Here is a 21,575-nt window from a genome sequence, read left to right as displayed (position 1 = left end):
TAACCCCCACAAACTTTCTTTCCAACATTAGAAATATCTTAATACTGTTTTCAAATTGAGGCACAAAGCCAGCAATTTCAGGGTAAAGAGTAAGCCAACCTCAGCAGAATTTGAACTCGTAACATGCCACTAAGTATTTTGTCCGGCATGCTAATGCTTCTACCAGATTGCCACCTTAAAACATCTTAACACTGATTTACAGTGCTCTTCCCTTCCCCACACTGTTTTTGTTTGTTTTAGTTATTTTTGATTAACTTTTGGTCATCGTCGGCTCGGGAACAGGGGGCAATGAAAACACTTTGAACACCCTCCTGAAAGACTTCATTGCCAAAACGAACAAGCATAGAAATATTTTTGAATTGACTTGATACAAATGAAAACAATAATAAAAATTTATTATTATTATTATATTATAATACCTGTGCTTGTTTTATATCAAGAGTACAAAAAAAATCGACCTTGATGGTTAAAAAAATTTTGAACCTGGGTTTGTAAATTTCATTCCCACACTTTTGTTGATCATCACTGACTGAGCAGACCTTTGATGAAAAACATTCCAGTTATGACCGACCTGTCATTCTCTGCTTAAGATGGCAGGGTTTGATTCAAGAAAGATTTAGCTGCTATTTCTGATGGTTCAAGAGACCACATAGAGGCTCCCTCATTAACTGAACTCTGAGTTCCCACACCACACAGCCTCAACCCTTCCAGTACTAAACTTCAGAAAACTGGAAAAGTGAAGTTGATTTAGCTTAGATTCAAACCGAGAACAAAGAATGGATAGGTGACAAGTTCTCCCCTGCTCTGATTGCATGTGATATGCCATGTTCTTTAATGTCAGTTATTGAGGTTCAGTCCATTTAGAGGTAACAGATGTGAAAGAGTAAATCGAATTTTTTCAAATGTTAAACAGATCAGAGACCAAACTGTTATGCCTGTGTTGTGTGTTCATTCCTCTTTGGTTTTGAGCACTGGTTACACAGAATAGGATAAATGTGATTCTTCAGATTCATTAATTGGTTAATTAAATTAAGAAGGAAGTGGGACATGAGTGTCGAGAGAAACACAAAGCGATAAAGAGAAGAAAGGATTTTTTAAAAAAATGAAAATAGAAGAGAAATAAATGTTAAATCAATTGTGATGTGTAGTGTATGCATGTGAGCATCGAATACATGCTTGCTTGTGTGTGTGTGTAAGCGAGAGAGAATGAGAGAAGAATATCTGTTGTGTTAGTTTGAAAATAAAGTTACAGAGTATGTATTGATTTCTACTGCTACGCCACGGCTGCCAGAATCGCTTGTGCGCATGTATGTGTGTATGTGTAGAGGGAAGGGGCTGGCCTGTGTGTGCATGTTTAAGTAGATGAGGAAGCCTATGTGTATACATGTTTGTGTGTGTGTGTGTGTATGTGTGTGTGTGTGTGCGTGTGGTGTTTTTAATATTCACTGGTTTTACAAGTTGCAGATTCTTTCAGACATCTCCTTCTGCAAAAGAAGAAAAAAAAGGGAAATTAGGGGAAAAAGAAGTAGATGATTGGTTATATCAATTAAGTTGATAGAAAACAAAATAAGGAGAGGGTGGATGACCACGCTTGCATTAGGCATACATCGGGGGTGGAGATTCATCAACAAAGGGAATTGATTACAAATATGAGATTAGAACTGAAGACAACAATTTTGTTACAAGCAGATCAATTACTTTTCATTGGTTTTAGTTAGGAGGGAGAGCTTGTGTTCATATCCTTCAGAACTCCCCTAAAACTGCCCAAACTCATATCAGAAGCTGGTGTGTATCTGTGAGAGTAGAGAGAGAGAGTGTGTGTGTGTTGTTTAGCACTATGATCAAGACCTTCTAGTTGGGGACACCCCCACTCTCTTCACCTTTTCAGCTTACAGGCTGTGAATCAAGGAAGATTAAACAACTTTCTATCAGGTGAAATCTTTGACACAAGGTAGATAACTCTACGTTTCTCAGGCTAATAAATTTTACGGATTTTGCAGCAAATTTGTGGATTTGGAAGACGAGAGTGCGTCTTTGTTTTGACATCACCTGACAGTTGTAAACAAGCTTCACCGTCATAAAAGTAGCGTCTTTTGTTTCTAGGCGCAGGCGTGGCTGTGTGGTAAGATGCTTGCTTCCCAACCAAATGGTTGCAGCTTTAGTCCCACTGTATGGTACCTTGTAAATGGATATGGTCGACGGAAACTGAAAACCCGTCGTGTGTTTGTGTTTGTCCCACCACTACAGCTTAACAACCGGTGTTGGTGTGTTTACATCTCCGTAACTTAGAGGTTTGGCAAAACAGACTAATAGGATAAGTACAAGGCTTAATAAAATATAAGTACTGGGGTTGATTCAATTGACTAAAAATTCTCCTAAGCGGTGCCCCAGCATGGCCGCAGTCTAGTGACTGAAACAAGTAAAAAGCTAAAAAGTCATCATGTCACATATGTCTAGCTATGGGAAAATATTACTTTACTAGGAGACAGGTGAGGATTGGTGACAAGAAGGGCATTTGGCAGTAGAAAAGTTGCTTCAACAAATTTCATGCAACTCATGTAAGTAGAGAAAAGTGAACATAAAACGATCGTCGTCATATAACGTTCTTCAGAGTCCACTTCTGATTTGTATACAAAGTCTTTCATTTTAACCCTTTAGTATTCAGATTACTCTATCAAATGTAATGCTTATTTATTCATCTTCTGAATGTATCCTGTATTATCTTGAAGCCTTCAGATATCAATTATGTGACTGTATATTTTTTAGACTAACATTGTAGGGTAGGTGTAAGAGGCTGGATCTGGCTACTGTAAACATAAAAAAGGAAGAATATTTTGGCTGGATATGACCAGTTTACATGCTAAAGGGTTAAAATATTCACAATGAAATTTAACCCCCTCATTATTTTGCTTTTGTAAGTGTTCAAAACACAAACTTCAATGATGATAGAGTCATTTGATTTATTAAATACTTTAAATCCATCGTTCTCAAATTAATGAAACACACATGGGAGTGGAGGGGATATTTCATTAGGAATTCAGTCATGAAAGGGTTAACTTATTGAATTGTGACTTTTACAGACAGTTAAATCACTTACCAAAGGCTGTAACTCTCTCTTGTCTATCAAGTTATGCTCTGTTACAAAATAGTAGAAATGTTTATAGCATGTGTTTCCATGAGCCTCCTGGAAGAAAATTAGTGAACATGAGTAAATCATAAAAATAATGGAAATAGCAACTAATATATATTCAAGAATAGGAATTCTGAAAAGTAATGAAGTTAACAAACTGATAGTATCTCCCTCCCCGCCATCACATAATTGTTTCAAGTTATTTATCTATAAAATATGTTGATGCTAATTGTTTTGTTAATTTTTCAGATGACAGCTGTTTTCCTATAATAAATAAAGTACACTCTTGCAATATATTTACTTTAGATTCATTCATCACAAGACAGATCATAGGGACTGTTATACTTCACTGATGAGGTCAGAATAAAACCAAAACATGTTTGCAGATGTCTTCCTCAAAAATTAAAATATTTTCAGAAAACTTAAAAGAGAAAAAAAAAAAAAGGGTGGGGAAACAATAGTGACATCTGGGGCACAAAAGGATACTTACAGCACCAATACCAATAAGTTTGTCAAAATGATGAATGTACACATGAACAAACACCCGGAATAGTCTGGTCATAATTTTTTTTACTATTTGAAGATAATTTCTCGGAAAAGGCACTCCTGAAATAAAAGACAGATTGATTACAGAAAGCTGGAGGAAAAGAAAAAAAAAATCATCAACAACACCAAGTTACTTGAGGGAAAAAAAAAACCCCACGAAAATGACACAAACACATGTGTACAAGGTAAGTATGCATAATAGGAAAACATGGGCAAAGGCTGCAGAGAAAATGGAAATGCTGGAAAGGAACAATGCGAGCATTCTTTGCTACATGTGGCCTGGCTTGGCTGACAAATATTCCAATTGAAAAGATCAAAAGACAACCTGCTCGTGAAATTAGTGTGCAAATGGCTAAACACTCCACAGACACGCATCCCCTTAACTCTGGGAGATTTAGTGTGACCCACCAAATGTGACAAAGCCGGCCCTTGTGAACTACAGGTACAACTCCTTTTTGTCAACTGAATGGATTGGAGCAATGTGAAATAAAGTGTCTTGCTCAAGGGTCCAACGTGCTGCCAGGAATTGAACTCACGACCTTATGCTTGCGAGGTGAAAACACGCAATGAACTTGAACTTGGTACCGCATAGTTGCAGAACAAACTTCTAACGTGTGTGTAATTTGCTGTAGTTTTATGTACAACAAACTACACACTCAGAATAGCAACAGAATGAACATCAGCCTCCAATGACTAAACAAACACTGCTTAGTGGGTCAAAGTAAGATGCAACTGTAAAAAAAACAAATGCTCAAACATTTAAGCTATAAGACAACTAGACTAAAACGGACACCGGGACGCTACTAAATACTCGGTGTAGGCACGGAACCAATTGATTATGTTTGGACGGGCATATTGGAGCAAGCAGAGTTATGTACCTTCAAAAGCGACAAGAGTTATGTACCTTGCATAAGTGGATAAGTTAATGTGGAAAAATATGAAGGCCTTTTCTTTTTAAATTTTTTATATGTTAAATCAATGTTTCCCAAACTTATTTTAGGGTGCCGCACCCTTGGTACCCAGACGGTATTCCTAGCGCCCTCCCCCCACTCACCACTACAAACAGACCGCTTTCTGCAGCAAATTCGAAACTGTATTTCACAAAAAAATTACCCTAATTAACTAACCAGGATTTTTTGTTTACATCCATTAACCCCTTTTCTCTACCCACGATCGCCCCACATTTCTTCAACGTAACCCCCCCCCGCTTCCAAGAGGAAAGTTATTTGGAATTGGTGTTTTCTTTGGCAATGAAGTATTTACATTAATCATTGGTAGATGTCTCATAGCCATGTGAGAGAAGGAAAGAAGAAAAAGACAGGATTAGATGCAGTGAGGAGAGAAAGCCATGGTCGGACTTACCGACAGTGACAGGGAATATTGTTTCTTCATTGATCTGACTTTCCACCCAATCCATTAGTAATGATATGTAGACTGGGGCTGGTAGTGCTGTAGGTTTCTTGTAATTCACTCCATCACACCAATGGTATTCATACCTAAGAAAGAGGAGGAAAAGTAACAACGTCAGTAGATGCAGTAATAATAACAGGTCCTTTTAATTGTCAATAAAAGCAGAGAGAACAAATATGCAAAAAAAAAAAACAATGGTAATTACATTAATATCAGAGTTGTGAATTAGCAAAATCATCAGAGTACTGGAGAAAATGTTTTGTTGTATTTAGTTATGGCATTTTGCGTGTGGAGGTCAAATATGATTTTCATTCATTCATAACCAAGATATGAATCAAATGCTTGGACAAGGAAAAGACAAGAGATCAATATAATCACTGCATCCTTCTTCCTAAATTTCTAGTCTTGTATCTATGTTGTTGGCAAGCTGACAGAATCGTTAGCACGCCGGGTGAAAGGTTTAGTGGTATTTTGTCCGTCTTCACGTTCTTAGTTCAAATTCGGCTGAGGTTGATTTGCCTTTCATCCTTTCAGGGTCAATAGAATAAGTAAGTACCAGTTAAGTACAAGGGTCAATATAATCAATTACCCACCTTCTCCAAATTTCGAACCTTGTGCCTATACATTATTTACATCTGACAGACATTTGTCTTCATCTTGTTTTGTTAACACAACTTTTCGGCTCATATACCCTCCAGCCTTCAACAGGTGTCTTGGGGAAATTTCGAACCTGGGTTCTCATTGCTAAGGTATTTTTCGATGTTGTTATTATTATTATTGTGCCTATAGTAGAAAAGATTATTATTATGATGATGATGATGCTTGAGACACATTCAAACTGGTAAGAAAGCCATTCACTCTAATTTGTCATGGACAAAATTTCTCACTGTAGACCAGGTTCCCAAACTACGAGTCGTGACCCACAGATGGGTCGCAAAAAGTTATAAAAGTACGCATTAACTTTGATTAACTGCTGTCTAATGTTTTTACTCAGTAGAGTTAAGTGGGTCGTCATAAACTGGTGTGATAAATAGTGGGTCGCGACTCTAAAAAGTTTGGGAACCACTGCTGTAGACAACTAAGTGTAAAACCATCGATTAAAAAGTAGTGGTTTAAAAGCAACATAGACTGGAGTAGTTTCCCTTTACTGAAATCCTGAAGACATATCATAATCAAAGATGGATGATCAACAACATCAACAACAATAGTAAAAGAAGCATTTCCTTACTTTGGTCCTCCAGACATTGTGGGACACGTCTTTTCGGTACAATGTTCACATATAGTGCCGTATAATAAGTTAATCCGATTGAAGAAGTCAACCACTGAAAAAAGAAAGAATAGAAAATTGTTAAAGTTTTCTATGAAATCACAACAAACAGTTCAGAGACCTAAACCATCATTATTTATCAGGATGTTTATTTTATGATTGTTTTACTATGCTTCCATAAAATATCTATAAATTCTTTAAAAGCGATGAATTTAAAGAATTTTTATCCTAATGCAACTCAGTTTCTTTTTTCTTTCTTTCATCAGATGCGGAATAATATACATTGCTATGAAATAAGATTCTATCTCCGAACTCATCTGCATTAAGATTTGAAATGTAAGATCTTTTCTACCCTGATGACGAACGCTTGACTTACCCAACGTTGATTGCTTCCATTACAACCGCATATTGTGATGAACTACATGTACCCACATTTATAATGGATTATTGAGCCCTAGAAACAGCTGTTGGAGTTATAACATTTGTCTTCCTCCCCTTTAATTTTCTCTGCTGTTCATACTCTGTGTAAGTTGAATCTATTTAGTTTAACCAGCCCAGCTGAAACAGCCTCTAGCTCTGTAGTACAAATATCTTGCTTTTATAAGGTATAAATTAAAATCTTCCACCAAACTTTAGTCACAATTTATGCTCCTAACTTAATGATAACTAAGTTATTTTACTAAATTCTTTGTTATATTTAAAATTAATTGAAAGAAACACAGATCATCTCAAAATAAATATGGTAAAGAAATGGTTAAACATTCATATAGTTACACTTAAAAATTCATTGCAAGTATACATATTTTGTATTTAGTACCCAGACTGTTATATCTGATGTATCTAATTTGTTTATCTGCATTATTGCTACAAAATATGAAATAAGAAATATTACAGCATGTAGTCCGCTCTGCTGGGTGGCTGGTGCTAGAAAGGGCATCCAGATGCAAAAACCCTGCCAAAACAGACAGAAATTTGGTGCAGGTTTCTGCTTGGCCAGCTCCTACCAAACCATCCAACCCATGGATGGTGGGTGTTAAATGATGATGATGATGATGTAGTAATACTAGATTGTCCAACAATGCTTACCTCTGACAGGCAATACCTGATCCCATCTAACATCACTTTGGCCACAAACATTGGCTAACAAAGCAAGTGGTTTCAGATTTTTTCTTTTATTTTTTACTTGTTTCAGTCTAGACTGTGGCCATACTGGGGCACAGCCTTGAAGAACATTTATTCAAATGAATCAACCCCAGTACTTATTCTATCGAACTCTTTTTTGTCAAACTGTTAACTTACGGGGACTTAAACATACCAACAGTAGTTGTTAAGCAGTGGTGGGATGCACACACAAGCTTCTTTCAGTACTGCCTACCAAGCCCACTCACAAGGCTTTGGTCAGCCTAAGGCTATAGAAGACACTTGCCCAAGATGCCATGCAGTGAGACTGAACCTGGAACCATGTGGTTGGGAAGCAAGCTTCTTATTTCTTTATTGCCCACAAGGGGCTAAACATAGCGGTGACAAACAAGGACAAAGGGGTTAATTCGATTACATCAACTCCAGTGCGTAACTGGTACTTAATTTATCGACCCCAGAAGGATGAAAGGCAAAGTCGACCTCGGCAGAATTTGAACTCAGAATGTAACAGCAGATAAAATACCGCTATGCTTTTCGCCCAGCGTACTAACGTTTCTGCCAGCTTGCCACACACAGGCACAGGTGAAGCTGTGTGGTAAGAAGCTTGCTTTCTTAACCACACAGCTTCACCTGTGCCTGTATGTGTGTGTATATGTATGAATATATACATATATATATATATATATATATATATATACCAGCTGATGCTATGTCATTATACAAATTGTGATAATCCACTGAATCAAGCAGACATTTTATAGTTAGAACAGAGGTAGGCAAACTGTGGCCTGAATGGCAAACCTAATTTCATGAAGAAAATAACGTTTATCAAAATTTTCTTTTTTTTCTTTTTAGCGGTGTGGTTCACCTGATAATGATCTAAGTCTCGTGCAGCCCAATTCTTGAAAAGGGTTGCCCATGCCTAAGTTAAAACTTGCACTCTTTGTAATTCTAAGTGAGCAGATGACACCATTTTAAAGTGAGTACATTGCACTTAAACAAAAACCTAATTAGGCGAGGAAGAACAACGTATCTTCACTCAGAGTAAACATAACAGAGCAAACTTCATCTGTTAGAGAATATGATCCTCTGATACAGTGTTTTCCAACCATTTTTATTGTATATGGACCCTTTTTTATTTCTATTTATATAGACCCTTTTGATTTCTATTTTACTTGGGTGGACTCTCATAGCTATTTGGTGTTTGAAAAAAATGTTATCATGCTTTTATTACTAAACATTATTAGGGATTGTATTAAAATGTTAAAATATTTTGTCTATTGTCGAAGTTTAAGCGATTTATTGCACACAAATTTTGGCCACAAAATCTTTCATGGACTCCAGTTGAGAAGCACTGCTTCTAACATAATAAACAAAACAAAAAGAAAATTTTTCTTTGTACCACAAACCATTGAGTAATAAAAGAGTTATTTCCCCTGTATAGGTAGTTTCTATGTAACCATGACAATAGTGTCCAATGTCACTGGTTGTCAGCCTTTAAACATATATGATTGCCGATCTGACTAAAAAAACACCTCATTGAATCATTAGGCACTAATAATGAAGACTACAAACAGAATAATTTTAGACTATAAAGCCAGGAAAATGAAAAGCATTAGTCAAAGGCATCAGGTAATGTAATGCAAAAGTTGATAATGAGATATATATCCCCCCCTCTCCGAATATGGTTTAAGATGTTATACAATTTTGAGAATGCAGATTTTTGCCAGCCATATTCGTCTTGATCTTTACACATTTTGCATCTTCTGTGATCAAAGTTCCAAGGTACCCGCCTAATGATTTGATCATTCACTTCTTTCTCACCACCATACACCTTGTCTTCTGGCAATTTACAAACAGGCCCTTCCTCTCACTTTCTCTGACTAGAAGTCTTTCATCCAGAAGTCTCTGGAGTTCCTTTTCCGATTCTGCAAGTAAGACTGTGTTATCTGCATACTTTATGTTTGTGATGTTTCTGCCTCCTACCCTACAACCCTTTTTCTCCCTTTCCAGTTCTCTTATGATCGATTCGCGATAGTAATTGAATTGAAAAGAGTTGGTGACATAACACTTTTTTGCCTGACCCCTCTCCTGATGTTAGTGCATTCACTGCCTTCCCTATCTACCTTTATGCACACTGATTGGTTACAAGATTCGGAGGTCTTTCACAAGTGGATCAAGGTTACCGAGTTCTTCAAATAACATATTATGACTTACTTTGTCGAAGGCTTTTGTGTAATCTATAAAACACGCAAGGATGTCTTTTTGCATCTCCACCGCCCACTCTGTTACCATTCTCAATACAAAAATAACATTCCTAACACTAGCACTCTTTACAAAGCCTAACTGCTCAATTCCAATCTCGGATGTTATTCTGCTTCTTGTCCACAGGAGTAAAATTCTCAGAATGATCTTTGTAACGTGATTCATTAGACTAATTATGCAATGTTGTTCACGGTCCACTGCCCCTGATTTCTTCAGGCATGCAACAAAAATGGATTCACTCAGATCTTCTGGAAACTTCACAGATCTTGTTTATTACATCCAGCAGCTTTGACCCAGCATCTCTGTTTTCGTCATTTTGATGACTGCCTGTACTTCATATAACATAATCTTTGAACCCTGATTAGAGTCAGGAAGCTCCTACAAACTACAGGCAGGTCTACAAGGATCTGTAAATTCCATGGATACAGAGACTTCCTCCAGATCAAACCATTAAAATAAAAAAGGCTGGGTGTATTTAGTGTATTAAATACTGGAACTAATACTACAGAGGTTGTCTTTTGAGAAAACAGTATTTCCCTATTCTTTATCAATCCTCTCCGAAGTGAGTGCTTACCTTAGTGAGTCACTTTCCTGTGACCCAAGGATTGTTTCCTGTCAACTACAATAAGCATTCTTTCAGAGTTCATCTTTGTTGACAAGCTGTTCTCATTGTAGCAAAAACAGTCAGGCCTCTTTGAGGTGAGTATTTAGGACAGAGTAGTAGATGCAAGCTTTTGCTTAGTAGCAAAGATGATTGAGAAAGCTTGTTTAGGCAAATGTTATTGAGATACCAACACAAGCAGTGAGCCAACAAGGGAAGCTTTTACACAAGTGTTTAACTAAAGAAAAATAGCAGCCATATTTCAATCAAATTACACCCCTCTTAAATAATCTTTTCTGCGATAGGAACAAGGCCTGAAATTTAGGTGTAAGGAGACTAGTTAATTTCATCGACCCCAGTGTTTCACTGGTACTTAATTTATTGACTCCGAAAGGATGAAAGACTAAGTCGACCTCAGCGGAATTTGAAATCCGAACATAGCAGTAGATGAAATACCACGAAGCATTTCACCCAGTACTCTAATGGTTCTGGCCAGTGTAGTCCCTGATACACAAAAATATGGCTTGGTCAAAGCTTTGATCAATGGTCTACTCAATTAGAACTGATCTGGTGATAAACGGTACAAGATATTCAATATTATCATCATGAAAAAGCTATATTAATTCACACGGATTATGAAGAAGTGCTATAGATCCTTAGTAAAAACTAACATTGTCCAACATTGTTATGACTTATACACCATGGTAGAATATAATAATATTGTGGTAGTTTCCATAACATGGTATTGTGTAATAATATTATAGGTAAGACTTCAATATCATGGTAATGGCTTAATAAAAATATTAAGCTATCACTACAACACAATGGTATTTTTTAATGATATATGTTTTATCTCCATTAGCTAATGAAAATCTCTTGATTGTATTTTACATAGATAAATGTCAGTTTATAATTTTATCAAAGTCCCTATCCTATCATTGGTAGGATTGACAGAGCGTGAGATAGTCTCATTGTTAGAAGTATACCATTATAACATCCTTGGCTGCTAGAAATAGCAGTCGAACTTCAAATCACACTCAGCCATCTTCAACAAAAAAGGGAAAGGCACACAGAACACAATGTAGTTATGAATATACAGATGGGCTGAAGAACAACACAAGGTATTTTAATATCATCATAAAAGAAATTATATTGCAAAAAACAGCAGCCAATTCTCCTTTAGATCATGCCTTACTGTCTCAAAAAAAGACATAAATATATATATAAAAAAAAAAGATGGGATGGTTACAGCTGGAACATCTTCATATTTTGCTTAAGCAGAGTTGACCAGGAACTAAATAATCATCATCATCATCATTTAACGTCCGTTATCCATGCTGGCATGGATTGGACAGTTTGACAGGCACTGGTAAGCCGGAGAGTTGCACCAGACTCCAGTCCAATTTGACATGGTTTTCTACAGCTGGATGCCCTTCCTAATGCCAACCACCTTGAGAGTGTAATGGGTGCTTTTATGTGCCTCCAGCATGGGAGCCATTTGCATGACACTCGTATCTACCATGACTGTGATTTTGTTTGGCTTGATGGGTCTTCTTCTCAAGCACAACATAATGCTAAAGGTCTTGGTCATAGCCTCCATGAGGCCCAACACTTGAAAGGAATGCGAAAGAACTCAACCACTTTGGCTCCCTGAAGCCCAGTGCTCTAAAGGAACTTAGTCACTTTGCCTGTGAGGCCCAGTGCTCGAATGGAACTCAGCCACTTTGCCTCCATGAGGCCCAATGCTCGAAAGGATAACAATCCCAATACAAAAACACTATTTGGCTATATAGAGAGTGCCCCAGTTTTCAACAAGAATCTATACTCATCGTTAATGATGTTCAGATAAATAATTTTCTACCTCATTTTCAGCTTTCTAATCTGATTGAGATTATTTCAACTAGCAAGTAAATCTTAATCTATAATAGCCATTAAATTATTAATCTGCTCATTGAAAATATTTGCTGGATTACTGATTCACAGGAATTTAATTTTTTTTATTAGCATTGCTTTTATTGTTATTACTTTTTTTGACATAACAATATACATGCTCACATGTACAACACAATGTGAGCATGTATATCTGAGTGAGTGTGTTTACTGATACAGTTGACCTAGTGTTAACATAAAATAAAAGGTAAACTAGAAAAGTGAAGGGAAAAACATTAGTCACTGACTAAAGTGCTTTTGATGTTGCTATAGCAAGTAGGGGCAGACAACTATGATAACGTCTTCAGTCTTATTTGAGCTCTTCAGTGAAGCTTAACCATCATTGTACGTGACTGACATCACCGTGAGAGAACCCCTACATTGAAGTACAAATTTGTATATGAGCAGACAACGAACACTAGAATAGTTTAGACAAGCAATGTTTTGCAATAGCATATTTATTTTACAGCAATGGCTTTATATATTTCCTTACTACCCACAAGGGGCTAAACACAGAGAGGACAAACAAGGACAGACAAAGGGATTAAGTCGATTACATCGACCCCAGTGCGTAACTGGTACTTAATTTATCGACCCCGAAAGGATGAAAGGCAAAGTCGACCTCGGCGGAATTTGAACTCGGAACGCAACGACAGACGAATACGGCTACGAATTTCGCCCGGCGTGCTAACGTTTCTGCCAGCTCGCCGCAATGGCTTTATAGATTTATTGACCTTTAAATTTCTGTATTTTTTGAGTTATTTTAAATGAGATACTTTCAAATACTTAAAAACGAATGTCATACTGGAGGACCTGTATAATAAGATTCCGCTTAAGAAATATAGAAATTTACAATTAAAAATCACCTTAAAACATTTATATCAGATTTCATAACATTTTTTTGTCTTGAAGTTAGAAACCAATTATGTGGTAAGTATTACAGAATAAAAGAGGTCAACTGACAATGAATTTGCAGTTTACGTTTAATGAGTTTAAGAACAAAAAAAGTCATAGGTTTTGTTTGCATTAAAGAAAGTTATGAGTCTTATAGCTATGTGTTTAAGAAGCTTGCTTTGCAAACCACATGGTTTCAAGTTCAGTCTCACTGCAGAGCACCTTGGACCAAGTAACTTCTATTATAACCTCATGAGTGAAATTGGTAAACGGAAACTGTGTGGAAGACTGTCATATACATACATACGCACAAACATACATATAAATGTGATGTGTGCGTCTTTGCGTTTGTCTGCCTCTGTTGCTTGACAACCAGGGTTAGTTTGTTTACAGCCATGCAACTTAGCTGTTTGGCAAAAGACCCTGATAGAGTAAGTACCAGATTTAAAAGTATTTAAAAGTGTAGGGGGTCAATGTGTTCAACTAAACCATTCAAGACCACAGACCAAATGGCTGTAACAAAGGCAGTATCAACAGAAATATGGTGACCAAAGGGATGTTGTTGTTGTTGCCGATGATGATGATGATGGTTACAAATTTTGCCACAAGGGCAGCAATTTTGGGGGAGGGGACAAGTCGATTACATCAACCTGTGTTTCACTGGTACTACTACTACTACTACTACTACTACTACTACTACTACTACTACTAATAATAATAATTCTTTCTACCGGTAGCACAAGGCCTCAAATTTTGGGGGAAGGGATTAACTCGATTACTTCAACCCCAGTGCATAACTGGTACTTATTTAATCGATCCTGAAAGGATGAAAGGCAAAGTTGACCTCAGCAGAATTTGAACTCAGAACGTAAGGATGAATGAAATACTGCGAAGTATTTCACCTGGCATCCCTAATGATTCTGACAGCTTGCTGTCTTAATAATGGATTCAAATTTTGGCACGATGCCATCAATTTCAAGGGAGAGCATAAACTGATTATATTGACCCCAGTGCATAACTGGTACTTATTTTATCGACCGCGAAAGGATGAAAAGTAAAGTCATCCTTGGCGGCATTTAAACACAGAACGTAAAAGTCGTAAGAAAGGCTGCTGAGCATCTTTCCCAAAGCAGTAACGATCCTGCCAGCTCACCGCCTTAATAATAATAATAATAATAATAATAATAATAATAATGATAATAATAAACACCAACAACTACATAAATGCTTAACCCTTTCATTACCAACCCGGCCAAAACCGGCTCTGGCTCTGTAGTATAAATGTCTTGTTTTCATTAGTTTTTCATTAAAATATACCAGCAAACCTTAGTTGCAATTTATGCTCCTAACACTAGCTTAATGATAACTAAGTAATCTTACTAAATTCTGCCGCCTCGACTGGCTTCCATGCAGGTGGCACGTAAAATGCACCAATCCGACCGTGGCCGATGCCAGCCTCGCCTGGCTCCAGTGCAGGTGGCACGTAAAAAGCACCCACTACACTCACGGAATGGTTGGCGTTAGGAAGGGCATCCAGCTGTAGAAACATTGCCAGATAAGACCGGAGCCTGGTGCAGCCTTCTGGCTTCCCAGATCCCCGGTCGAACCGTCCAACCCATGCTAGCATGGAGAACGGACGTTAAACGATGATGATGATGATTTAAAGTAATTTAAAGAAACACAGAGCATCTCAAAATAAATACAGTAACAAAAGGGTTAATAGCATTCTCTATAATCACAGCACTTTCAACATCACTCACCTCTTTCTTTCTCTCTCTCACATTGAAACATAAATTCTTTATTTAAAATCTTAAATGGTCAGCAGCACCTAAACAGTCTAAGAAAATCACTTCAAATTAGACCAAAATTACTTGGATTTAACGCTGCATCCATTTACATTAGCTTGTGATTTATAAATGGAATCATTATATGTACATTGAAACTATTATAGCTGTGTTTCGACTGTAATTATTATAGTTATCGCCAGTAGCTTAAAAATTCAAAGACGTTAGCACAGTGGCGATACAATTTACACTTAGAAACATTCTCTGTAGTTGCTACCATTTAAAATATTGCAAGAAACAGTGGAACATTGAAGGAGTTGGCAGAGACACAACATTTTACCATCGGCTATTTTTATATTTACTCTTTTACTTGTTTCAGTCATTTGACTGTGGCCATGCTGGAGCACTGCCTTTAGTCAAGCAAATCGACCCCAGGGCTTATTCTTTGTAAGCCTAGTACTTATTCTATCAGTCTCTTCTGCCAAACAGCTAAGTTACAGGGATGTAAACACACCAGCATCAGTTGTCAAGCGATGTTGGGGAGACAAACATAGACACACAAACATATACACAACATACACACATACATATATATGACGGGCTTCTTTTAGTTTCCGTCTACCAAATCCACTCACAAGGCTTTGGTCGGCTCAAGGCTATAGTAGAAGACACTTGCCCAAAGTGCCACGCAGTGGGACTGAACCCGGAACCATGTGGTTTGTAAGCAAGCTACTTACCACTCAGCCACTCCTACACCTATAGCTACTTACCACACAGTCACTCCTATTATTTACTTGTTTATTTTGTGCTTGTTGAATGTGTAGGAAGGGACAGTGTCCATGACCTCTGTAGGTCTTTTGGAAACCAGTGAGACTACTGACGTGACTGTCCCATTTAAAATATCCCAGGTCAACATGTAAAGGAAAGACGTGAACCGGAAGAAGATACGAAAAAGCCAATGTTCTAAGGAGAAGCAACTAGACATAGAGGTTAGTGCAAGAGGTGGGATGGTGGGTACTGGACACAGCGAGGGTGATAAGAGATGGAAAGACAGGTGGAGTTGGGGACCTCAGTAAAGTGGTTATATGACCAGCCAGCTCTGAGGAACAGAGGTCATTATAGCAGTGACAGAAAAGACAGAGAGAAGAAACAGCACACCACCAGACCAGATGCAGGAGCAGCTCTGTTAGTAATTTAACCCATTAGCATTTAAACTGGCCAGGTCTGGCCTCTCACACCTGCCCTACTATGTCATTCTAAAAATAGGCAATCATATCATCAAAATCTTGAAATTATGAGATAATGCTTAATAGGAATGCCAAAGGGTTAATGCCAATCAGTTGAATGTCCCTTCTCTGATTGTGGTGTAGGATATTTGTGTGTGTAGCAGTAGCAGTATTATCCCAGATAAGGGAGCAATGCACTATTCTGGGCTTGACCTGGGCCTTGTAGACTATTAGCAACTGCTAATGGCTTCCTATAAGACTGCATCATAGCAATAGGTGTCGAAAGAGCTCTTTCTTTCCTGCTCCCAAGCAACTCCGGTATGCCCCAGGGACCAGTTTAGTTCCCAACCCTCTTCATTCTGTACATCAAGAACCTATTTTCAATCCAACAACACTGCTCATTTTTGTACAAATGATATGACCCTTCATTTTGCCCCAACCTTCCCCAACTATGCATCATCTGATCATCTGCACACACAACCTAGGCAGCAAATACCAAACCTTCATTGATTCCAGGATCAAAAGGGAAACTTGAAGGACACCTACCAAAGGAGCTGTGCCAATCTTGCCTCTATTAACACCAAAAAACCTTCCTCAAATACTATACATTCCTGCCCCCTTGAAAAAACACCAAAACACAAGTAATATCCAGTGAGAACCCCCTAGTCACTCAAAATGTCACTAGCGAAAATCTCTCTCAGCAAAACACATTCTTCATATAACAGCTTGTTGTGTGTGGGGGGTGGGCACGTCAAAATAGATGGTGATAGGATGACGATGAGGACAACTAAGAAGAGGAACTTGAAAGCAAATGTAAAAACAAAGACATAAGCATTCATTGAATAAAATATTGAAAAGTAAGTCATACCATGTACGGCAATCCAGTCATTTATATCTTCATTTGGTGGTAAACGGACAACTTCTTTCAGATCAATGCCAGCATTCAGCGAGGCATTGGCCTGTTTGTGAAGTTCATACTTCATGGTGCCAGGTTCAAACCGCTTCTTGGGTCGAAAAGTCTGTAAAACAGTAGAAAGAATAAGATCAGTTACTAGATCAACACTAATCATTTATATAATGCATTTTTATAAATGTATATACATACAAAAGATTATATATACACATAAAAGTGTGTGTGTGTGTGTGTGCATATATATATATATATATATATATATATATATATACACACACACACACACATTTATTCTGCTAGTATCTTATTTTACTAATTGAATTTTCACAAATGCTCGATCTAGCAGATGCATTATTAGTATAAGCAATCATTAAAATTATAATTTTTTACAGTACATCATATATACACATAATAATATATATTGCTGACATCATAAGACTTTTATAAACTTTTGAGAGAATATGCAGTAACTCTTTTTTGGAATAGTATAACAGTGAAGTACGCACATAAAGCTATAAATAATAGAATGTTTATAAATATCAAAATTAGGTTGAAAAAACATTTTGAATAGAAAAATTTGAAGGTAGCCTTGGACTTTTTCTATTGAAGGCTACTTTCAGTTTTTTCTATCCAAATCACAATGATATGCTTTCTAAATATACAATGATATGATTACTCTCCTGTGTGAATATGTTTGTGATCAATTAAAATGCTACATCAAGAGAATGATTTACCATATATATCACAGTGAAATGGCAGAATATTGTTTATAGCTGCATGTGTACGTGAGCTTCAAGATATACTATTCCACCAAAATTATTTATTTACACACACACACACACACACACACACACACACACAGTGGTTGTGAAAATTGTGTACAAATAGATGTACAACTGCTACTGTTATGTCTAGAGCACCAGATTATCTTAATCCAGTCTGCTACTCTAGGGTTCCAAACAACCACAATAGTGAAGTATGCATAGGAACTATTATATAAACCTGTTTATCCTTATCCTCATACACACACACACATAGTGTGCAGAAAAGTTCCTGGTTTTAAGGGCATCACAAAAGGCCTAGCTGGAGGCCCAACAGTCCGAGTTCTTTTACTGTGCTTAGAAAAACTGAAGGACTGCTACAATAAGTGTGTGAACCTGAGAGGGGAATAGGTTGAATAAAATCATAATTAACTGGTCCTCCTGCATTTTCTTTTACCTGAAGCAAGAACTTTCCAGTTACCCCTCATATATATCAGGGATTTTATACTTAGTAAAAGTTGATATTTAGCAGTTCTACCTGACTGGTCATATGGCTGTAATCTCAATACCTGCGTTTTACATTTTATGATGCCTTCAATGAAGAAACCCCTTATTTGTCTAAGCCTATCAAAAGCCTATATCTGAGTTCCATATCACAGCAAGGTAATGATATAATAAATGCAAGACACACTATACATATGTCTTCATAGACACACATGGTATCAAAAAATAGGTGTGAATGCCTTTGATCAAATATCTGACTTATGGTCAAGGGCTTTCCAGCCATGACCATTCTGTCTTTTTAAGAATATCTAGGAAATCAAGATGGTAGGGATGTAATTTTGAGGGGAATTTAGTTGCTCTTTCTAACAGATTAAGAATCATATAAAGTCTACTTTGTTGGTTTGAATAAGGGAATTTAGCTGCTATTTCTAACAAATCAAAAACCATGTAGAAGCCCTTTTGTTGGTTTAAAGGTATTTAGCTGCTATTTTTCACAGATCAAGAACCATGTAGAGGCTCTGTCGTTTGTTTGATTAAGGGAATTTAGCTGCTATTTCTCACAGGTAATAATTACGTGAAAGCTCCTTTACTGGCTTGATTAAAGGAATTTAGCTGCTATTTCTAACAAGTCAAAAACCATGTAGAGGCTCTTGTTGATTTAAGGGAATTTAGCTGCTATTTCTCACAGGTCAAGAACCATGAAGGGGTGCCCCTTTATTGACTTGACTGAGGGCATTTGGTTGTTCTTTTTAGCAGGTTGAGCAATGATATAGCAATTTCTCTGATGGTTTTTAATGGCAACATGAAGGCTGATGACTTCAGTAGGCACTTGATAGAGTACGCCATGTTTTCCGATCAAACAGCACCTCAAATAAGGACACTATTTAGAGTGACAGATTGCAACAATATGGTCCTTGAGAACACACACACAGACATCTGTGTTGGTTCTAAGACCATGTTCTCACAACATATTAGTCACATAGTGGGAATATGGTGAGGATGGAGATGATTAATCAGAAAATAGGAAATCTTGTCACAGAGACAACACATGACATAGAAAACACTGACCTCAATAGACATTTAAGGGAGCCACCTGGCAGTTACTCCATCTGATAAAAATATTAGTCAAATCCCACTCAAGTCACATCCTACAATCTTTAAAAAAAAAAAAAAAGGTGGGGAGCAAAGACAGATTAATGTACTTGGAGACCCTAAAAGGACAGGATGGTCAACACAGAAGCTTGCTTGGTTCAGTACTGAGGGAGGGGGGGGGGGTAAATAACAACAACAACAACAAATACTGATTAACCAGTTTCAGTTTAATAAAGATAAATCTTTCACAAGATGGAAGAGTAGCTTCATCCCTGACACCAGAAGAGATGAGGGGAGAGAGAGAGAGAGAGAGAGAGAGAGAGAGAGAGAGAGAGAGAGAGAGAGAGACACACACACACAGATTTTAAACAAAATATACTGAAATTTTTGAACAGTGCTGTTTCAAGAAGAAAAAAATTATTTCCTTGAGACACCAGGTCCTTTTCTATCAATCCCCCCACCACCACCAAACTTAGTAAATCACAGACTGACTGATATGTAAGATTATTTTTGAAGGGCTTAGTCAGAAGAGCAAAAAAAGCAGCATCCATGGCCCTTTGTAAAATTTCCAAGCCTGGGAAGAGAAGAAACCATGACTCAGGGGTTTTCCTCTGATGAGAGACTTAGCTTGAAATTTGCAACACACACACAAACACAGCCTTGAGATTATAGGCCAACGAAGCCAGAATTTAACTGAATTTTCAAGGGGTTTAGACTGAGAGTTCTATATTCATCTCTGAACAAGATGCTAGTCTGCTGCAAGGTCAACCCTGTCATCTGCACCTCAGGTGCCCACTGTTACTAATTTTCACTTGAATGTATTGGAGAAGTGTGAGATGAAGTACTTTGCTTTTAAGGACACAGCATGTCACGTAACCTGAGAATTACACTCTACAAGCTAATGACTGCGAGTCCAACGACCTAACCACTAAACCATGTGCCCTCACTTGCAACAGATGGACTTCACCAAAGACACCCAACAACCAAGTGGTGATGGGGGTGTTAAACCAACCAATGGATTTACACCACCACACAAGAATATATATCATCCACCTATCAAGGCTTCTATACCATTTCCACTTATCTAATTACATTCACAAGACTTAGGTTGACCCAAGGCAATGAGAGAAGAAAACTGCTCAAGATAAAGCACAGTGGGAATCGAACTGAGAACCATATTGTGAAGTGATCTTCTTAGCCATGTGACCATATCTACACTGCATGAATAAGAGAGAGAAAAAAAAAACAAACAAAAATATCCCTGATGAAAAGAAATGGAGATAAGTTTCGAGATACAAGCTGAAATAAGCCGTGAAGAAACGAAACCAAAACAAAAAAAATGCATTTTCTCACTTTATAGAGAAGACTGAGATGAAAGAAAACAGAGGATTACATAACCAAACACTCAACAGTTGAAACGAGTACAAAATAACGTTACGATATCTCATTTCTAAACAATTCTATTTTTCAACATCAACAAATGTATAATTTTCAGTAAACACAAGCAAAGGCACGTGTTGCTAGTAAAGGTCAGAATGAAGTTAAAACACATTCAGAGTTGTCTTCCCTTACTTGCCAGAGAAGTAAAAATAATATTGGGCAGTAAATAATATTGTTTTTTTATTTATTTTCCTTAATTTCCTCATCATACATTTATCACAAGTTAACTTAAACGCACCATATAACATAGTATCCGTTGTTTATCTCCAGATAGGTCAGATGCAGCAGACCTATGATCAAAACTATTCCATCCATGCCCAAACCAGCTAGTTTTCAAAGGTTACATTATTTAAAGTATCCCTCTTTTCCTTGAGATGGTAAGATGTGACTTCAAGAAGATTTGGTTGTCATTTCTAACAAATCTACATAATACATCATCTGGTTTAAAACACATTGGTGTCTTCAGTGAAGTCCACTTTGCAACAAGCATTCAGGCCAGATTTTTGGTTTGGGGATACCTTCCTCTAACCAATCATAGAGACCCTATAAAAAGTCATGTCTGATTTAGGCCTGTCTGACAAAAAAATAAATAAATAAAAACAAAATTACATAGAGATTCTATCACTGGCTTGTGAAAAAAAAATCACTGTCCAGCTTCTTGCAGGACCAAATT

The 21,575-nt window shown here is 37.2% G+C and overlaps 1 protein-coding gene across 4 annotated transcripts in view; it reads right to left on the bottom strand.

The window, feature by feature from the left end:
• Positions 1-951: 951 nt before the first annotated feature.
• Positions 952-21,575, bottom strand: part of LOC115220360 (MOB kinase activator 3B) — a 98,314-nt gene continuing 77,690 nt past the window's right edge. The window contains exons 3-9 of one of the 4 annotated variants that reach the window (XR_005002403.1): positions 17,061-17,211; positions 6,315-6,408; positions 5,039-5,172; positions 3,621-3,736; positions 3,098-3,184; positions 1,377-1,484; positions 952-1,344 (exon numbers count right to left, since the gene is read on the bottom strand). Coding sequence is in view for 2 of the 4 variants with exons in the window: in XM_029790469.2 (XP_029646329.1) it covers positions 1,452-1,484; positions 3,098-3,184; positions 3,621-3,736; positions 5,039-5,172; positions 6,315-6,408; positions 17,061-17,211 (615 nt within the window). In the remaining 2 variants the exon portion in view is untranslated. Of the gene's footprint in view, positions 1,485-3,097; positions 3,185-3,620; positions 3,737-5,038; positions 5,173-6,314; positions 6,409-17,060; positions 17,212-21,575 lie in introns of all 4 variants that reach the window. The other 3 variants (XR_005002405.1, XM_029790469.2, XM_029790470.2) reach the window with 3 other exon arrangements.

This window comes from Octopus sinensis, linkage group LG16, assembly GCF_006345805.1.
Source record: "Octopus sinensis linkage group LG16, ASM634580v1, whole genome shotgun sequence".
Taxonomy (NCBI): Eukaryota; Metazoa; Mollusca; class Cephalopoda; order Octopoda; family Octopodidae; genus Octopus; species Octopus sinensis.
The sequence above is the reverse complement of the archived record's forward strand: the minus strand, read 5'-3'. Positions and strand labels throughout refer to the sequence as shown.